General features: G+C 33.0%; 2 protein-coding genes and 1 long non-coding RNA gene across 3 annotated transcripts in view; 2 read left to right on the forward strand and 1 right to left on the reverse strand.

The window, feature by feature from the left end:
- The first annotated feature begins 206 nt into the window (after positions 1 to 206).
- The window catches only part of LOC144556486 (mitochondrial ATP-independent inner membrane protease subunit 2-like), a 45706-nt gene continuing 26359 nt past the window's right edge, over positions 207 to 19553 (forward strand). Inside the window, exon 1 of the mRNA XM_078304841.1 lies at positions 207 to 216. The gene's annotated coding sequence lies outside the window, so the exon portion shown is untranslated. The remainder of the gene's footprint in view (positions 217 to 19553) is intronic.
- On the forward strand, positions 10545 to 13652 carry LOC144557026 (uncharacterized). Its single transcript, XR_013512535.1, has 4 exons — positions 10545 to 10946; positions 11294 to 11390; positions 12603 to 12784; positions 13290 to 13652. It is a non-coding gene; the product is annotated as an uncharacterized LOC144557026 (long non-coding RNA).
- On the reverse strand, positions 15164 to 17538 carry LOC144557594 (actin-depolymerizing factor-like). The gene is made up of 3 exons (XM_078306189.1): positions 17419 to 17538; positions 16514 to 16779; positions 15164 to 15646 (listed from the first exon to the last, which is right to left on the reverse strand). The coding sequence occupies exons 1-3, from the start codon at positions 17431 to 17433 to the stop codon at positions 15496 to 15498; spliced, it is 432 nt and encodes a 143-aa protein (XP_078162315.1). The 5' UTR covers positions 17434 to 17538; the 3' UTR covers positions 15164 to 15495.

Raw genomic sequence — 19553 nt, forward strand, 5'->3', positions numbered from 1 at the left:
CATTCACTAGCAATTTTAATGACATTTAATATGCAATTTCAACATTTAAGTCATAACAACAATTTAAAACATACCGTTAGGGTTTTATAACATAATACGGTTCGATAATAACCTATACATCAAAATAACCGACTACGGGTTCAACTACACATTCAAAATGGGCATAAAGGGTTTGGCATAACCTATTAGCTCGGCCTAAACTCACGCGTCGAGCTCGAGTCCCACTTCACTCGCATTTACCTGCACATTTCAATTCATAGGGAAAAATTCCCCGAGGGGAGGGGGTGAGAAAAACCTGTCATCCGTTTTCTCAGTGCGGAATTTAAAAGGGCTACTGGATTTGTGAGAACTCCATCACCAGAACTAAATACACTAGCAAAAGGGTATCTATTTATTTATTCACCAATAATAACAAATGCACATGTACCGGGAATAGATTCAAACGGATTTCAATTCACATCTCATCAACATCAATCAACTAATATTCCAGAAAGATTTGGTTCCACATATATAATATATACAAGTCTGGTTATGAGGTACAGATATCAACTATCGACCACCTCCGGCTTAACAGTTCTATTTTCTGGTTTCAAGTCATACAATTTCATCAATTCGTCACTTAAAATATACACGGGCATATTCAGCGAATATGCAACAGAATATCACTTTTCTCAAAAAGAAATCACTGACACTTTCACTGAATCACTGAACCACAGTTCTACCTAAAATTACACTGCACTTCCCTTACCCAACCGGTACTGGGTTCACTAGGGCCATTCTCCAGATGCGCATAAGGGTCCTGGATGAAAGTCTAGTAGCTAGCTAGACTTTCCACTATGATACACTGTTCACTTCACACAATCAATCCAAGTCATACTGTGGTTCCACTCACTTATTCAAAACGACAGATCAACAATCGATAAACCGTACCAACATGAGAATCATAACAGTTATACAATTCAATTACACTAATATCACAATTAATGCAATGCGGCAACAAATGCTTTCAATCAGAGATTCAACATGCTATGCACAGTTTATTTAAATCAAGAAATCAACATAAATATAATAATATGCACCGTTATTTAGTTCTACGAATAAACCCCAAAACAGATCCCGTGAACCCCCGCACCTGGTTACGTAGGGCACGTAGAGGGTCCGCGATCTTGCGACTCGGTAAGCTCGTCAATCCCGCTAGCCGTGCTCGTTAGGATCTATACATAGGTCAATTTATTAAATTCCGACACTTTTACAATTTAGACCCTAATCAATTTTTGGGAAAATCCGTAAATTGGAAATTTGGTTGCACTTTGGAACACGGAATCAATCAATTTATACTATAGAAACAACAAAGGCACGAAATAATCAGTTTGGTACGATTCTACGGGTTTTCACCGAAACCCTAAAAACACGGAATCAAGAAATGAGAGAGAAATAGAAAGGGGAATTACCAATGGAACGGATGGATGTGCGAGGTTTGAGCTCCTCTTCCTAAATCTCCGTTTTCGGGCAATACGGTCACCGGGGGTTGTCTTTCTCTCACTCTCTCGTTGTCTTTCTCTCTTGGCGGAAACAAAGGAAAAAGAGAGAAGGGGTGGGGGCGCAGGAAAGGAAAGGAAGGAGGGAAAGAGAAAAGAATGACAAGGGCCCCCACTTGTAAGTGGTCTTTTTGCAAAATAAACCCTCCATTTGTTCGATATTGATTAAATGATTTATATAACACCTATTGCTCCTCTTTCTTAACACAATTAATCGTATAATTATTGTTCACCATCCACGTCACTATTTTCGTATATACGTATATATATATTATTCGATTTAACCACTTATAATTTTAATTAAATCTGAATTTTAAAAGTTCACAGTGTTACAGTGATAGTATCATTGATATGTTTTAGAGAAAAGTGAGGTAGTACATTTGATCCTGAGACTATTAGTTACTTATAGATTGAGAATTCAATTTTCCTTTACGACTTTATAATGAGGTTAATAATTTAGACTGTAATCCTTTTAATGAGGTTAATAATTTAAAAAAAATATTATATAAAATTTTGAAGATATGAAGAGCCTCTAGTTTTACAGTCATCGATTTGACTTGAGACTTGAGTGACTAATTAATTAATTAAGTGTTACTACTTAATACATTTGCTTTTATTTTTTATATATATGAAAGGACACTATTCTGAATCCGCCCCTTAACAACTTGATATGGAAGTAAATTGAGCAGGAAAACAATCACACAGAAAGAAATTAAAATATATGCTATTGTCATCTTCATTTTTTTTTTAATTTGTTTTTAACTATAACCTCCTTTTCAGTGTTTGATCAAATTCTATGCAAATAAAGCTTGCAGCTGATATTGAAAGCCTCTAAAAATAAATAATAGCATTATTAAATTACCTACCAATAATGGTTTTACATGTGGATAGATTACGTACTAAACAATAATTCCATGAAATTAAAGCTAGGCATGACAATGTACGTAGCTTACTTGTGGATAGATTATTAAATTAATAAATGAGAACATTATTGATGCATAGTCATAGGCTCATAGCTCTAGATATATATGCCAGATGAAAGTACGCAAACCTATATATTGCTTAGGTGTGCTTCTCATTACTTCATTAGTCATTATCAACTATTTTATTCAATTATTCACAAAAAATTATTGACATTTGATACCGACAATTAGATTAAACTTATAATTAGTAGTTTTTTTGTTCACTCATTCGGACTGCTAACGAATCGAATTTGCTCCAGTTTGAATTTGGTTTGAATTAATTTTGAATCGAATTATTTACGAACTCAATTTTGAATTTTTTACTAACTTTTTTACAATAAAGAAGAGTGATCATAGTCGCTGAAAGCAAAGGTAAAAGTTGTCTAGTGTTTTAGAACTAAGAGCGAGGGTTACGACTTACAAGTTAATTATACTTATGGCTAGGCGCCTGGGCGGCATTATGTTTTAACTTTTAAATCATCAACGAACATAAGTCATCAGCGGAAATCAACGGCTCACGTTACTTTGAAATTCAAACTAGAATAGTTCGTGAACCTATTTCGAACGAATTGGGTCCAGTTTGAATTTGATTTGAATTAATTTTGAACTATTTTGAACCGAATTTTTTACGAACTTCTTCGAATCAAACTCAAATCGAATCACCAACTACGATTTTTTTGTGCAGCCCTACTCATGACGCCCTTCTAAGTATAATTTACGAATAATTCATAAATAATTCATTAATTATATTACTTCCTCTTTACGTCTTTCTGGACGTTGAAAATGAACAATTACAATTAATTTATAAATTATTTGCAACTCTCTGCTACTACATTGTCTAATGACGTGATGACATACTATTTAATGATAACCTTAAACCATGATCAGTATACAGCTTCCTTGTTTAATAAAGTATCAATTAGACCTAATTTCTTGTGCACACATAGATAGATAGATAGATAGATAGATAGATAGATAGAGAGATAGAGAGAGATGTTGGTTAATATTAAAATATTTGTTCCTAGACTATGGAACAAACATTTCGGTTTTTATATTTTTAAAATTCAAACAGATGGTTTATACCATTCAATATTTAATCTATATTAAAATTTGCTTGGTTACCAAATTTTATATTTTTTTTTGAATTTTTTTTACTATTTATTAAATCAGTTTTAAAATCGTTGTTTTCAATGATCTAATTTTTTTTCAATATTTATTAGAATCAACGATTTTAAACTTGACTTAATAAATAGTAAAAAAAAAATTCAAAAAGTATAAAATTTGGGCTCCAAGTACATTTTAATACAGAGATTACATATAACAATTTAGGTCGACCATTTGAACTTTAAAAATTAAAAAATCAATTAGATGTATTAGAACTTTAGAACAAACGTTTTCATATTGACCAACCTCTATATTATATGGAAGCTTCTAATTGTCCACAACTAGTTGTCCACTGTTTGTCCACAAAAAATTATCATTTGACTTGCGCGAATCCTGTAAAATTCCAATTATATACTGTAATCTCATATAATGAATCATATACAAAATGCACTTTAAAATTATAACATCCAGCGGGACCACTTTGTGTACTTGCAACTTGCACAACTTGTCAAACTAACTGTACTTGCTGCGGGACCACTTGGCAGTGGCGTAGCTAGGATTTGAGTTAGGGGTAGGCAAAAAACGAGTTTGGATTTTTTTTAAGACAGGATGGGTTCAAATCGTCTCCATAACTCCCTTTCTGCCTTTGTCCAAGCTGCATCTAAAAATCAGAATTGTAATGGGGTGAATAGATAGGAATCAGACGAATTAGATCGGAAACACAGATCTTTTTAGCATAAGCTTGTTTTGTAATAAAAAATTTGAAAATTGAAAAAAGAAGAAGATAAATATATCAAAAAATTATATTTCATATGCATGTATAGTTTTGTTACTAGCTAAAGTAATGATTAGTTTTTAATTTTCAGAATCCATATTAAAAAAGAGGAGGGTTCAAATGCCTCTATTTTTTGTGCCTCCACTATGCCATCATCTTTTAAAACTTTAATAACTCAAAATTTAAAACTTAAAAGTCAAAATAAAACCGTTAGATGTGATCTATGTTATTTCCTCTATGTGCTCATAAAAAAATATCACATTTCAATTTTGTTTTTATGTGAATCATTAAGTTCAAAAATCAACGTCTAGAAATCATCCAAATTAGTGTGTTTTTTACAAGCTCTTGATGACAATAAAAATAAAATTGAAATGTCATAATGTTTTACACATGCATAGATAAAATGACGTAGATCATATCCAACGGTTTTATTTTAACTTTTAAGTTTTAAATTTTGAATTATTAAAGTTTTTAAAAATGGAGACATGGTGGAGGCACAAAAAATGGAGGCATTTGAACCCTCCTCTTAAAAAAATAACTAAAACTAAGTGAAATAGGAAAAAAAAAATAGTAGAAATTATGGAAAAACAGTAAAGCAAATGTAAAAATTGCAAGAAATTGTCAAAATGGATGAGTCCAATGAGTGGCAAAATGGAGAGGAGATGAAAAGTTGGATGTAGCTGTCATGCAAATTTATAAGTTAAATCTGCCAATATCTCTCATATTTTGTTATTTAGACCCAAACCCAAAAACCCATGTACAATATTCTTCAATGGTGCACAACACCAAGTCTAAATGAACAAAGAAGAGCTTTCTTCTCCACCCAGCTCAACCAAAAATTCGAAAGAACAAAAAAAATCTCACCTCCAACAAAGGAAGAAAGAAAATGACGGACAGAGAAAAAGAGAGACCGAAATTAGCTGCAGGTTCGAACTCCAGGGGTAGGCAAATTAAATTTCAGGGGTAGGCAAGGTTTATTATAGAACTATGTTCAAATTTTTATTTTTTTTCAGGGATGGACATTTGCCTACCCCTGTTCTACACTACCTCCGCCTCTGCCACTTGGTGTACTTCTCTAACTTATATTTATTGACAGTTTTAAAACCTTCTAGAAAATTTTAAAATTGAATCACTTCTCAAACTTGCGATTTTTTTAAAATAACCCTGAAAATTATGTAAAATTAATTTTTTTAATCAAATTTTTTTTTAAAATTAATTTTAATTTTTTTTAAAAGTTCATAATTTTTTTCTTCAATTATTAATATTTATATATGCATCTATATCCTATAAATTAACACTACATATAATGTAAAACATATAGATGTAAAATGTAGAACCTCAATACTGTAAAATTCTCAAATATAAACTATAAAACTAACATAAGCAAACTATAAAACTGTAAATCTAAAACCTAAAATACTAAAAAAAATGAGATAAACACAGTACAAACTTCAATACTATAATTTTAAAAGATATAAATAGTAAAACTAACAGATGTAAACTATCAAACATCAATACACCAACTATTCACACCCGCATTGTTAAATATTAGTAACTATTAACAAGATAAATACTGTAAAATCACAAGATGAATACTGTAAAAGTAACATGGTGAATACTGTAAAATGACAAGATCAATACTCCATATCTAATCTCTATCATCTCTTTCTTCCAGATTTCCACAAGATGAATATTGTAAAATCACAAGATAATACTATAAAATTAACATGTGAATACTGTAAAATAACAAGATCAATACTCAATATCGCCTCTCTATCATCTCTTTCCTCCAGATTTCTATAAGATGAATACTGTAAAATAACAAGATCAATACTCAATATCGCCTCTCTATCATCTCTTTCCTCCATATTTTCACAAGATGAATATTGTAAAATCACAAAATGAATATTGTAAAATTAATAGGGTGATTTGATATCTCCATATTATATCTAAATTACAGCCCTGATTTACACTAAAACCTGTGTTTTAAAGCCTATAAAAGTGGACTTTGTACTTGTATTTCGATGAAATGTGGTACCGCTATGCTTTGTTTGATATTTTGCAGGAGAAAGGGCAAAAAACTGGATCTTACTACTTTTCATACGGCCCGTATGACATTCCCTACGGGCTGTACAAGATCTGCCCAACCACACAGAAGGTTCCACAACAGAGGCACAAAGTCTCCAAGACAAAGCATATGCATACGGCCCGTAGGGGGTTCCCTACAGGCCGTAGGACGCTAATTCGGAAAATCCAGCTGGAATCTGAAATGAGCATAATTTAAGGAGGCCGAAAAGGAAGCCTCTGGGGGGCGATCTGGGGCATTAAATGAGATATTTCCACACCAAAAAAAAGGGAGATTCACCACTGGAACTTAAAGGATCTTTCTTGGAGCAAAAGACAAGAGGAGGAGAAGAGGAAGAGAAGTGAAAAACGCGAGTTTGCAACGGATCTTCGGATTTTCCACTGTTTTGTCATGAACTCTTTCATCTCTTATTATTTGTGTCATCTTGTGAACATGAGTAGCTAATTTACTTTGTTTCTAGGGTTAAGATGTAGTTTCTAGTTTGGTTTTGTTTGCATGCTACTTGGATTTTGTGTTGAATGCTTTGTTTTTACCTTGTTGAGTAGTATTTTGATTGCTTTATTTGTGCTTGCTTGAATTGATTAGCCATCCCGTTAGATGAATGCGCACATCTAAGTGTTAGGAGCCAAGTCTATGACATTTGATCCAACCGAATAAAGTATATGAAGTAGGGTGAAACCAAGGAGTACCCGAAAGGTGAAACTTTCCTTGAGGCAAAAGTCCTTGGATACTTTTAGTAAACCAACAAGTAACTTGGATAAATTAGGACAAAATGCGAAATTTGAGGTTTAACGCATCTAAGAGGGAAGTATTTGAGTCCGGTAATCGGGTACTAGGCCAAAATGCGAAAGTTGAGGTTAGGTATCTAGATCTGGTCGATAGAAACCCTAAACATTAGCATCAACGCAGAAAACAGTAGCTGCAGCATTAACTCGGGGTCCCCTACGGGCCGTACGGGAGTCCGTACGGGCCGTATGCCTCGGGGCTGAACAGAAATGAAATCTGAATCCTGGAAACGTCTTTTTATCAATCGAAAACAACTTTAATTCTCTTTATTGTCTTTTAAACTTGTCATAAATCATTAGAATTGTTAGAACCGAACGAAACCAATTTCTCTCACTTCTAGAATCTTAAGTAATTTTAGGATAAGTCCTGTCATTTTCTTCCGTCCCTGTGGATCGATACCTGAGCATACTCATCGATAGGATAGTACACTTGCTATCTGATTTGACAGAGTATAACAAAGGTTTAAAAGGTATAGCTTGTTATACCGAAACTTTGTAGCATATATTCTGTGCGAACATGAATACTATAAAATTACAATATCAATACTCCATATCACCTCGCTTTCATCTCTTATCTATATCGCCTCTCTCAAATCATCTCCTCATATCTCCTTCATATCGAAATTCAACAGAAATACTAAAAATTTAAATCAGTAAAACTATTAACTAGATCCTGATAATATTTGTGCAGATTCTGATCGGACGATCCAGATCTAAACATAAATAAGTCATCAAAAAAATCATTCCTCTCGTCCATTTCTAATTTCAAGTTTCAAGTTTCAACTAACAACCCTAGAGGCGTGCCTTGACAAAAGAGAAATGAATCCAGAGGTGACGCTCACCGCTGTTAATTTTACACTAAATATTTGAAAGGAGAATCTCACTGCTGTTTTGGATTATTCACTAAATATCTTTGTTCGTTAGCACGTAGCAACGTACGTAGGTACAATTTCATCAATGAGGACCGAAGAGAGAGAAAGGAGAATCTCACCGCTGTAATATCCATTTAATCAAAATTTAAATGATGGAATCAAGGAGATAAAGACAAATGATAGCATATGGAGAGAAAGAGATGCTATTTCACTGCTCAAAATTGAGATTTTTTAAGTTTAATTGATTCTTAGATCTGGAATTTTTTGTGTCTGTGAAGCGAGAAAAAGAGAGAAAAAATTTAAAACGAAAAGACAAATTGAGAAAGTTAATAAAAGGAAGGTCCATACGATGGAGTTAGTTAGAAAGACGGTAGAAGATGGAACGGATAAGATGGATATAAAGTTATAAAGTCCTGGATATAAAAAATAATGGTTAATATTGTGGACAAATTGTGGACGAAAGACAGTGGATAAAAACCTTTTCTCATATTATATACCTATGTATATGTATATGTATTTATATATATACATGTATCAGTTTCTATCATCTCCGATGAATTACAGTGACTAATCTATACCCAAAAAGAAGGAAAGAGGGAATTAAAATGAAAAACCTATGCACCACAAATTGGCATTCACTTTCTCGTTGGCTTCTTGCAATTGGATGGATTGCATATGATACGAATATACGACTAACCAAATAGTATGCAAATAAATGAAATCGGGGAAAGGGACAGATCTTATCATGTCATATGCATCTCATCATGTGTGTTGTAGAAAAATTAAAGAACCGCCAGAAGAAGCCAACATGTGTTGTCAATAAAGCAACTAACTCCGGCCTTAAGGAAAAGGGAATATGCTTAACACCTCTCATTCTTTTGTAAAATCTGAGAATTTTGATTATGGAATATTGTTGCTTCCTCAGTGGCAACCATCAGTTTATACATAATTTTGTTTACATTACATATAGTATTTAGATCAGTTTACACATTACTTACAGCTCTTCTTTTCTTGTGGAATTGGCGTTTGATATTTTGAGATCCCAATAAATTGGTTATTGGTCTTCCTCATGATACATCATCCATGAAAATTGAAAATTAATTTATTTATTGAGCACTGGGCTTTCACGTTTGATATATAACAAATGCTTTGATTTGGAATATCAGTGATCCAGTGCTTAATTTATATATTCAGTATTTTCACTATGAAAACAAATATCTTTAATAAATTTAAATCATATATATATATTTTTGTACGTATTTGGTACGATCATTTGGATAATAACTTGTTGCGAGGGCCACAATATGTACTGTTGACACCTTTTAGTAATGTTGACTAGAAAATGACCAAATTGTCGTGTACATGTTGCTGATTGTGATTTGTGAAGGTACCGTACATTTTATGAATACACAATTAATGTACCACATTATGGTCGTCTCGTCACTTAATTTCTTTCTTGGCATCTTGCTATTCGATGGGTGGTTTACATATGGCCAAATCTATTCCTGTCCAGTGTCAACAAATGAAACCATTATTTGAAGGGCTACTTAATTTTGAGGTACATGAATTCCAACTTAATCCGGCTCTTGAGTTCCTTTTTGTTTCTTCAATTCATTGAGGGGGTAATAACAGAATAACAGTAAGAAAGGGAAAGAGAGAAAATATCAGGAATTGTGAATATGTGATATTAGATGATGCTGATGTCTACTGGCTATCTTTGGTTGAGTCATACGTCGTGGCATTATCAACAAGGCATTTCTTTTTTCTCATTTTAACGGGCCACAGGCCACAGCAAACGACAAAATTGAAACAGATACTGAAACTAATAATGGGCCCAAATATAATACTAGACTATATGTAATAAAATAAACTCTCCTCTATTATATAATGTAATGCATCTTAAATTTAAATTGAATTTGTTGCGCTGAAACTTTAACGGTTAGGATTGATTCATCTGAATTCGGATTGAATCTGAACCCTCCAGTCAAATAATCTATCTTTTTTTTATTAAATACATCATTTATATGTGTAGAAATCTAAATTTAATTCAAATTGGATCCGCTACATGTATAGCCACACATCTTGCTACAAATATTTTTGTTCTACACCGTTGGATCTGAATTAAAAATCGTGCAGATTGAATCTCAGATGTGCAAATTTTTTTCGCTGGGACTCTTGTTGCCAGGAATGCATATCCTTTGCATTAACTCAAAAATGAATCTTTTGAGTTAATGAATTTCAACCGTTTGATTTTAAGCGGAGCCAATCCGACACTGCTTATGATATAGGCGTTTCTTTAATATTAGTGCGGATTTAATCTACACGAATCTCAAAACCTATCGGATGGTTAATATTCATTAATTCAAGAGATTCCCTTTCGAGTTAACGCAGAGGATACGACTTCTGTTGCCCGTCCCCCTCCCCGATCCCTTCTTTTCAAAGAGAAAGAATGAGAAAAGGAAACCTAATCGCCTCAACCATCTCCGCCATCTCTCTCGCTCTCTCACCTGACCCCGCGCCGAGCCATCTCTCCCCTTCCTTCACCGTCTGCACTGCGACTCTAGAGATAGAGAGAGAGATGGAGAGAGAAGAGGAAGAAGGATCGTTGTCGAAGGGATGGAGTTGTGAGACGAACTGGACAGTGGCGAAGGGATCGATCGTCTTCTCTTTCCTGTTGACACCTCCGACGAAGGGATGGAAACCCGTGGCGGCTCTCTCGCCATGGCTGGTTGCAACTCGGAGGAAGAACAAATTTAGAGGGCATCAACTTTAATCAAGAGAATTGATCTGAGAGACTTCTTTGTGTGTCAATTTGCTAATTCCGGTACTTGCATTTTTATATCAATTTTAATATTTGCTGTTCAATTGCTTGATGAATTGCTTGGTTGTAGTTATTTAAGTTAAACTGAGGCTAAAATTTTAGTACGTGACAAAATTTAAAGAGATATCCAAACTAAATTTTTTTGCATCCGTTGCAATTTTGCTATTGTACGTATTACTTGAGGGTTTTTTGTTTTTTTTTTTACTTCAGTTGGTATGGTCCGTGAAAAAATTGGGATCCTAGAATGGATCGTGACCACTCATGCTACTATTTTTATGGTTGTATACATTTCATCATGCAGACAACTAGCATTTATGTTGCTTATTCACTTAATATTTTATAATTTGTAGCTCTACACTATGGGGCATTGCAAGTTTTTGCATTAAGAGATGATGAGATGCCTGTTATAAAAGACGAGACCTTGCCTGAGGAAGAAGTCCTCTCTAGGTAATTTAATTTCCTTCTCCTGCTCCACCTTATTGATTTTCCTTCTTAACTTAATTGATTGATAAACTTATTAATACCGATACTAAAAAAAACCACTGGTACTGTTCATTGTCTGTGTGTACTATTTTCATGAATACTAGGTTTTCCCTTTCTTCACTCAAAACCACTGGTACTGTTCAGTTTACTTATAATAACAACAAAATTTGACTTTGATCTAAGTAAGCTTTACTTGATATGCATATTATTATTCTATTGTTATTCTGTCATTGACAAATTTGTTCTGCCAAATAGAAAATTTTCTTTATTTTATTATTTTTGTCTGTTCAAGTTGATGATTAATTTGGCCATACACAATTTTCCCTTTTAATTATATCTTAACTAAAACCACCTCACAGTTTGGATCTTCTGTGGTGACCTCTTTGACTTTCCTTCTCTTTGTTCTTGTGGAAATTAGAAGCTTTTTAAAAGAAAGAATAAAGAACCTTGTGGAAATTAGAAGCTCTTTGGCATAACCCCATGCATGTACCAGTAAAAAATACAAGCATAGCATGAATTGACTCCAACTAGTACAGAAGAACACTGAAAAACAATAAAAGGAAAAAAAAAAAAAAAGTAATAAAAGTAGTAAGGCACATAATTGGATCGTACAGTCAGGTAGAGGACATCACCCCAAGCATCTGCATACTAATTTTTCCCTTTTTAGGATCTTTAAAGTATTGTTAAAGTATTTTCGAAGTTTACCTTTTTCAAAATACAAACACTGTCAAATTTCGGCACAAAACCCCAAACTGCCCCTTTACTAAATTAGCTCCCGAGCTCCAAAATTTCTGAAATTTCATGAGAATTTAGAGCATGATTCAACAAGCATTTCCATATAAAGAGCAGAAATTTCTGATTTAGCAGATTACCCATAAATTATTCTTGAAAACTGATTGGCTGACAGTGATATTGTGTATTTTTAAGCAAATAACAGAAGAAAAATGAAAATAACATTGAGAGAGAGAGAGCATTAAAGAATATAACTAAAACCACCTGTTAGCTACTGAACCATTAAACTTCTGAAATTAATTAGGCATGGTAGAATTTGGTACATGATCACTTCTCAGGTCATGTTTTAAGTGTGTATGAAATATCAAAGAATTCCATGACCTGTAGCTAGGTTAACCGTTTTTATTTCATTTTGACTGTTTTTGGGACGTGTTGTACCAGCAGGGATTGCTTTGCATTGTCAAGAGCAGGGATTGCTTTGCATGGTCAACTCTATGTTGCATAGTCAAGAGGAGTATCTCGACAAACAACTCATGTATTGGTAAAACCTTATGGAGATCATAATGCATCTGAAGGAGTTTTCACTAAGAACGTTGTATACTAAGAAGTTCTAAGAGCACAATGAGGTAAATATTAAGCATAAATTGTTAACTTATTATATTAAGCATTTGGTTGCTCTGAGTTGGAAATTTTGAAAACAATACCATCCAATCTTTCAAATGTCATGTTGTGGTTTTACTCCTCAAGTATTCTGTCAGGCATTTATGTGTCATGTTGAGTTCAAAAATTTACCACCACCACCACCCTAAAAAATATATATATATTGAAGGGCATGAATAACATTTAGATTGGAAGAATCAAATTTGAATAATGGAGATATATAATTGAAGGCATGAATAGCAGCAGATGCAAAATCTAAATCTCTACCCTTGTCTTATTTGTATACTTTTTTTTTCACTGATAACAAAAAAATTAATTCAAATGTGGATAAAAACGTATTTAATTAACTACCAGTGAATTTAATTTGAATTTAACAAGCATTTCACTATTATCTTATATTAGCATTCTTATTCTTCGAGAATTTAAGGTAACCGAGCAAAATTGACTGTTTTTTTATTGTTAAATTTGTAGGTGAGAAAGAAAAGAAAATCTTCAAATGTTTCTTACTAGGTCATACAAGATCCAACGAAGTCACAACTACACAAGCTAACAATCGACACATCATATTCATTAACTATTTTCTTCTCTAATTTCTTGTGAAAAGCATTGGCATCGAAAGGCTATAGAGAGTCATTTTTCTATGTTGTACTGATGTTCCCTTGTGAAACATACATGATATTGCTTTATCAGTGTATTCTGGATATATGTATTTTTTTCTCTAAAAAGTAATGTTGTCTCTTTCGCATTCATGGGGGAAGGGGTAATGTTTTTTTATGGCACTTTTTATTTATGTTATTTGATATCATGTTATAAGTCAATATTGAATTGTTGTTTAATATTTGATATTATATTCAAATCGAGCTATTATGTATGTTATGAGAAAAAATAATTATTTGATATTAGATTTGAATTGAGTTATTATTCGAAATCATTGTTACTTAAAAATACATAACCATCACATATCACAGTTCAAAAATTAGAAAACAAAACATATTTGATAATAATTATTCAAATTATATCAGATATCACAGTTCAAAAATTAAATATTTAGAATCATATAAATTCTCTTCAGATATCATGTTCCTCAATTTTTGAATAATTATTATTTTTATTGGAATGTTTTTTTTAATAAAAATATGTTTTGTTTTCTAATAATATGTCCCGTTGCATCACACGGGCACAATACTAGTTTACTGATAAGAGTATAACAGTAAAGAAAGAGCATAGCAAACTTCAAAAGGATATTGAGTCAATTCGACATAAATTAAAAATAGTTTAACACTGAAGCTAGCAAATTCATCAAAAGCTGGTACTGATGTATTGGTCATGACCAAGGTTCTAAATAGCAATTATAGCGGCATAGCGAGGAGACCAAAAAAAAAAAAATATTGCGAATAGTGTAGCTATAGCAGAAGCTATCATACATAGCGATTTTCCCTTTTCAAATTTTATATTCTATATTTCTACTAATTATCAACATAATCAATATTAGAGAATTGATGTAACAACAAAATGACAACTAATCTAAGTCTATACTTTTTATCAATTATGCAAATAAGAAGGAAAAAAAAAAGATCTAACAAGTAACATTATTTAATAGTTCATACTTCATAGTATTACATATTATAATAGACAAACATCAATTAATTTTATATGGTAAATGAAGTCAATATATATATTTAAACATTTTATATATTATAATAATAATCAAAATAAGCTTTCAATTGAAACGAACGATAATAATTTTATAAATAAATACTATCCGAAGAGCAATCAAAATGAAGAATTAATATTTGAATATTTCTCAATATAGAATGAAAGAATAAATTGCAAAAACAGAAGCACATAATTTGGTTTAACATACTTATCATATAAAATCATGTAGCATTAGAAATAATAATAGAAATACAGAAGTCCATATAAATTGCAAAAAAAAAACCCATATAGCATAGCGGTAGCTATAGCGGGTCGCGTATAGCGATAATTGCGGTTATCTATTATAGCTATAGCGGTCGTAGCTGAGTTAGCACACTTTTATCTCATAGCTTAGCGTTTATGGTCTGAAAAAGCTATAACTAGCTATTTAGAACACTCGTCATAACCGATGTTATCTTTACGGGGTAATGGTTTATTTATGCTCAAATTAAGTCTAATAATGCCGCAGTCAATCATTTTTTTCAGAAATAAACCCTTTGAATATGAGATCTTTTGCTCAACTAAAATTTAAGCCAACAAATGCAGCATAATTCACCCATAATTGCAAAGAAAAAGAGGAAAGGCAGAAGAAAATAAAAAGGAAATTAATCAGTAGGTACTGGCACAAAGTACCACTGAGTAAGATCACATTTAAGAGATCAAATTTGAGAGGATACATGATCTGCACGACTACACCCAACTATAAGTCTATAAAAATTATAATAGTGTCGAACTACATACCACTACTAAATTTGACCTAAAACTACATAAAACCACCTCGACTAGAAAACTACATAAAACCACCTAGATCTAGCTTCACAATAAAAGAGAAGTGAAGTTCTCAGTGGAATTAAGGAGAAAGGTGATAAACCAACTTTCAGGTAAAATGCCACTAGTTTAATGGCACAATCAACAACCTATAGTTGTTTCGTCAGAAGAGGTAATTTGATTTATAGTAGACATCAATGGCACAATCAACAACCTAATTAGCTCGGTCCATGATAACTTGGAGGTCCATTTCAGAGGGCTCGGTTGCCTGAATTTCATAGTGCACACCATCAAGCTCGTGCCTAAACCTTTCCTTTGATGTTGCATAGAGCATCTTTGCACGAACCCTAGATATGGAAGGAGACCTGAGGATCAAAATGGCAATAAAAGAATTACTAACTGTTGGTGTAGAATTATATAATATTAGATTGTTGTTTAGAAAATTATAAGAAATGGTTTACCACCTGCAATAACACTCAACACTAGTGATATTTGGAATGCTGACTTTCATAGGGCAATTGAATTCATGCCAACTTATAATCAATATATAAGAACAGTTGGCTGGATTTAGTTAAAATGGGTACATTAGAACATATAAACCTCACGTGGTCAGGGGTAAATTTGTCAACATCATTTCTGTCAGCTTTTCTTCTTTGTTTTATTCAATTGTTGATTCCATCCTTTCTATGGCTGCACGCATCACATCACTTGGACCGTAGACTTAAAAAGGTATTTTTGGCTATAAGCTCTCTAAAACTTCCAATCTAACAAATATTATAGAGAGCCCCCAGCTATACATAAGTCATCTCTAGTTTTATCAAAATTTCAATTGCCCAAAAGTTAGACACATATTGAATGAAAAAGTTAACTTGAGATATATGCTAAAACCAGATCTCGAATCTTGATATACATGAATCAGGTCCATACCAGAACTCCAGGTAGCCCCTGATCAAATATTCATCTCACTAATTCTATTTCTAATTCTCATGAAACCTAGTTTGAAATGTTGCTCTTAGGCATGACTCAGTTGAGATGTCCACTTTTGAACTGAAAGTATAAGTCATTTAACCATTGTAAATTTGGTACTGCAAAAACCAATCAAGTAGGTTCCAAATGGGAACACGTGGTCAAAAAAATAAATTAGCTTTCACCAATCTCAATTATTTTCCAAAACCAATGTTGCATGTATAAATTACTAAGGAGACAAACCGAGAGAAAAAGAGAGAACTAACCAGGCAATGAAAAATATTTTGCTCTTCTGACAATTATCCTCCGTCACAAAATCATAGTCGTAGACCGCAAATCGGCAATCATCACTAGGTAATGCAGCGGTGAAATCGTCGTAGCTTTCACATGGTGCCCCTTGCTTCTCTACAATTACCTCCTTTTCCTTGTCATCAATTCGAAAGATCAGATATCGATGTGCCTTTTTTCGCTTCAGGTCTAAAAAGTTATTCTTTGTCTCGTCTGCAACTCCCATCCCAGAAAAAGAGTTTGCCTGCACGTCACACAAAAGGATATTAGCTTCAAAATGCGATTTGCAAATTAAATCCAATGGTTATCATATTTACAATTACCACACTTCTAATTTTGCAATTCGAAACCTTTTGTCTGGGAACTTTTTGCATGATTATGTTCAGCAAAAGGACCAAAATGCCAAAACTTAAGAACAATCGAGATGCATACCACTAAAACCCTAGCCAAAAACAAATTTACTTTATTAGAATAGTGAAACCAAACTATTATCCTATAATCTAAGTCGACACTAGAGCAAACGAAAATTTGCTTATGCCATCGTTTGCAAAACTTAATCCAAAGGAAGTTGTGAGTCGGAGGGGTCTGTGTGGGTGAGCGCCTTTCAATTAGAGTAAGAATTTGTATAGGCGCAAACAACACACGCCATATCAATTAGATCAAACAAATCATAACTACAAGTGAGTTCGTTTAAGTTTAATCACTTGAAAAGAAGTGGGATATACTATAGAATTAACGAAGAACTATTCCATATTTCCATCAGCTTTCCAAGGAGAAAAATGAATGTCTGAGTTAAGAAAAACGAAAATAAAATAAAATAAAATAAAATATTCGTACAGACCAACCAGAATCAACGATTGAATAAACAAAGAACACAACTGACCCTTTGGAAAGACATCTTTAATCGGCCTCGGCCACAATCGAAATCGAAATCGTGAGGGAGAGCGAGAAAGCAACAGCGGAGGGGAGAGGGAAGGGACGAGTCAAGAGACGAATGGGAAGACTTGTATCAACGATTTACGATTTTGATTATTCAAGGCGACTTTCACTTTCATTCGAAATTAAAGCGACTGATGGGATGGGGTCCACTTTCTCAAGTTGGTTTAGGTCTCTCTAATTTTACAGTTTCATTGGACCATCCTAAGCGATCTGGACCGTTTATTTTGGACTGGTTGTGATGGATCAACGCTGTATATCCTCTCTTTAATGCACGGATACATGTCTTATTATTTAAGGAGCGTCCAATCTAAAATGGACGGTGAGGATATGTTCCATGAGTCCAAACCAAATTTGTACCAACGGAGAAGATCCGAATCCAACTTTCTCTATTTTCGTGAAGCAATGTTCAGCGCCGCGTCCCGTAGAATCCGCTGTTGAAATCAAAACAGCAGACACGAAAACGTTCCAATAGTCGCATGCCACTGAGGGTACTACGATTTTATTTATCCAAGGTGAGGATCCCAAATTTCTATAGACCGTTCGATATTTAATTATTTATCGACGCCGACAAAATCTTGTGGGATCCTCTTTCATGCTGCACTATGCCATTGTAATTTTGACCGTTTTGATTTACTTACGATGAATTCTTCTCTTGTACGTTGAATGCACGCTTACCATCCTTTTCTGGGAATGATATTTGGGAAAAGTTGTATTTAGGTGATTTTGTTCGTGAATGGCTTATGAATTGCCAAGAAATCATGGATTGAGGAAACGAATTATGTTGCTTTTGTTTGCAAATGTTGAGTATTTAAACTATCAAGGTAAATGATGAATTTAAAAAAAGATACCGACTAGCTGTCTCTCATTTTATTTTTTTCATTTATCTTTCAGTCAATAACTATTTTTATTAACCGCTAATTAAGAGGGATCACAACTTTCAACACTAAAAGACAAAATAAAATATGTCATTATCAGTTATTAAGTGAAGAGACTGCTCATTTACTGAATAGATCACTAATTACTTGATAGATCGTCCAATATTTGATAGATTTTACAACTGGCGTGCGCAAATATGAATACATATGTACGCAAGTGTTAATATATAATATATCAAGTATTTATACCTAACATATCAAGTATTTAAAAAAAAAAATAGACATATCACACACCTAGGACTACTAATGATCAAGGTTCGGCTCAAACTCGGCCCGGCTCAATGAGAAAAACAAAATGACTCGGCTCGGTTTTGAAAGGAAAAACTCGGCTCGTCTCAACTCGACTCGGCTCGGCTCGGCCCGACCCGACTCGTGAATCGGCTCATACTATATTTGAGATGACAATAAATATATTCAAGTCCCTTGAAGGCTCAGATTGAACACTTCTTGCAAGTAGAACGTATAATTACTATAACTGAAATAAACACATAATAGTTTTTGAAACAACGTCATCCATTTTTAAATTCAAAATTTTGTCACCCCTAAAATTTAATGTACATTTTTTTTTCTTCTTGAATGAATTCTTCAACATACAATGTGCAGTCTTTAAAATAAAATAAACACTTACTTATTTTAGTTAAAAATAAAGATATGATATAAATCAAAATACATTTTGATAACTATCAATTCATTATTTGAATTATTAATAATTGTATTCCTGTCCTTTGAAGCTTATAATGAACACTTTTTGAAAGTAGAATGTATACTTACTATAACTGAAGTAAACAAAATAGTTTTTGAAATAGGTATGAATACTTACGTTACGAGGTATGAATACTTATGTGACGGATAACTCAAAAGTACTTCAACATAGATCTCATTTGAAAGATAAAATAGCGTAGAAGATTTTTATGATTTTAGATTTGCAAAATTTTTCACGGATCGTCAGAAATATGTGTGACATTGAACGACGAAAAAAAAACACCTTTAAAAATATGTACAATATTAATATGTGATTAGAGATATTGTTTAAAGAAATACTTGATATCTTACAATGAATACTTAATACTTGTGCATAAGTATACATATTTATACGCATCAGTTGTAAATTTTGTCAAATATAAGCGGTCCCTCGGTTAATTAG

The sequence above is a fragment of the Carex rostrata genome, chromosome 7, assembly GCF_964058835.1.
Source record: "Carex rostrata chromosome 7, lpCarRost1.2, whole genome shotgun sequence".
Classification (NCBI taxonomy): Eukaryota; Viridiplantae; Streptophyta; class Magnoliopsida; order Poales; family Cyperaceae; genus Carex; species Carex rostrata.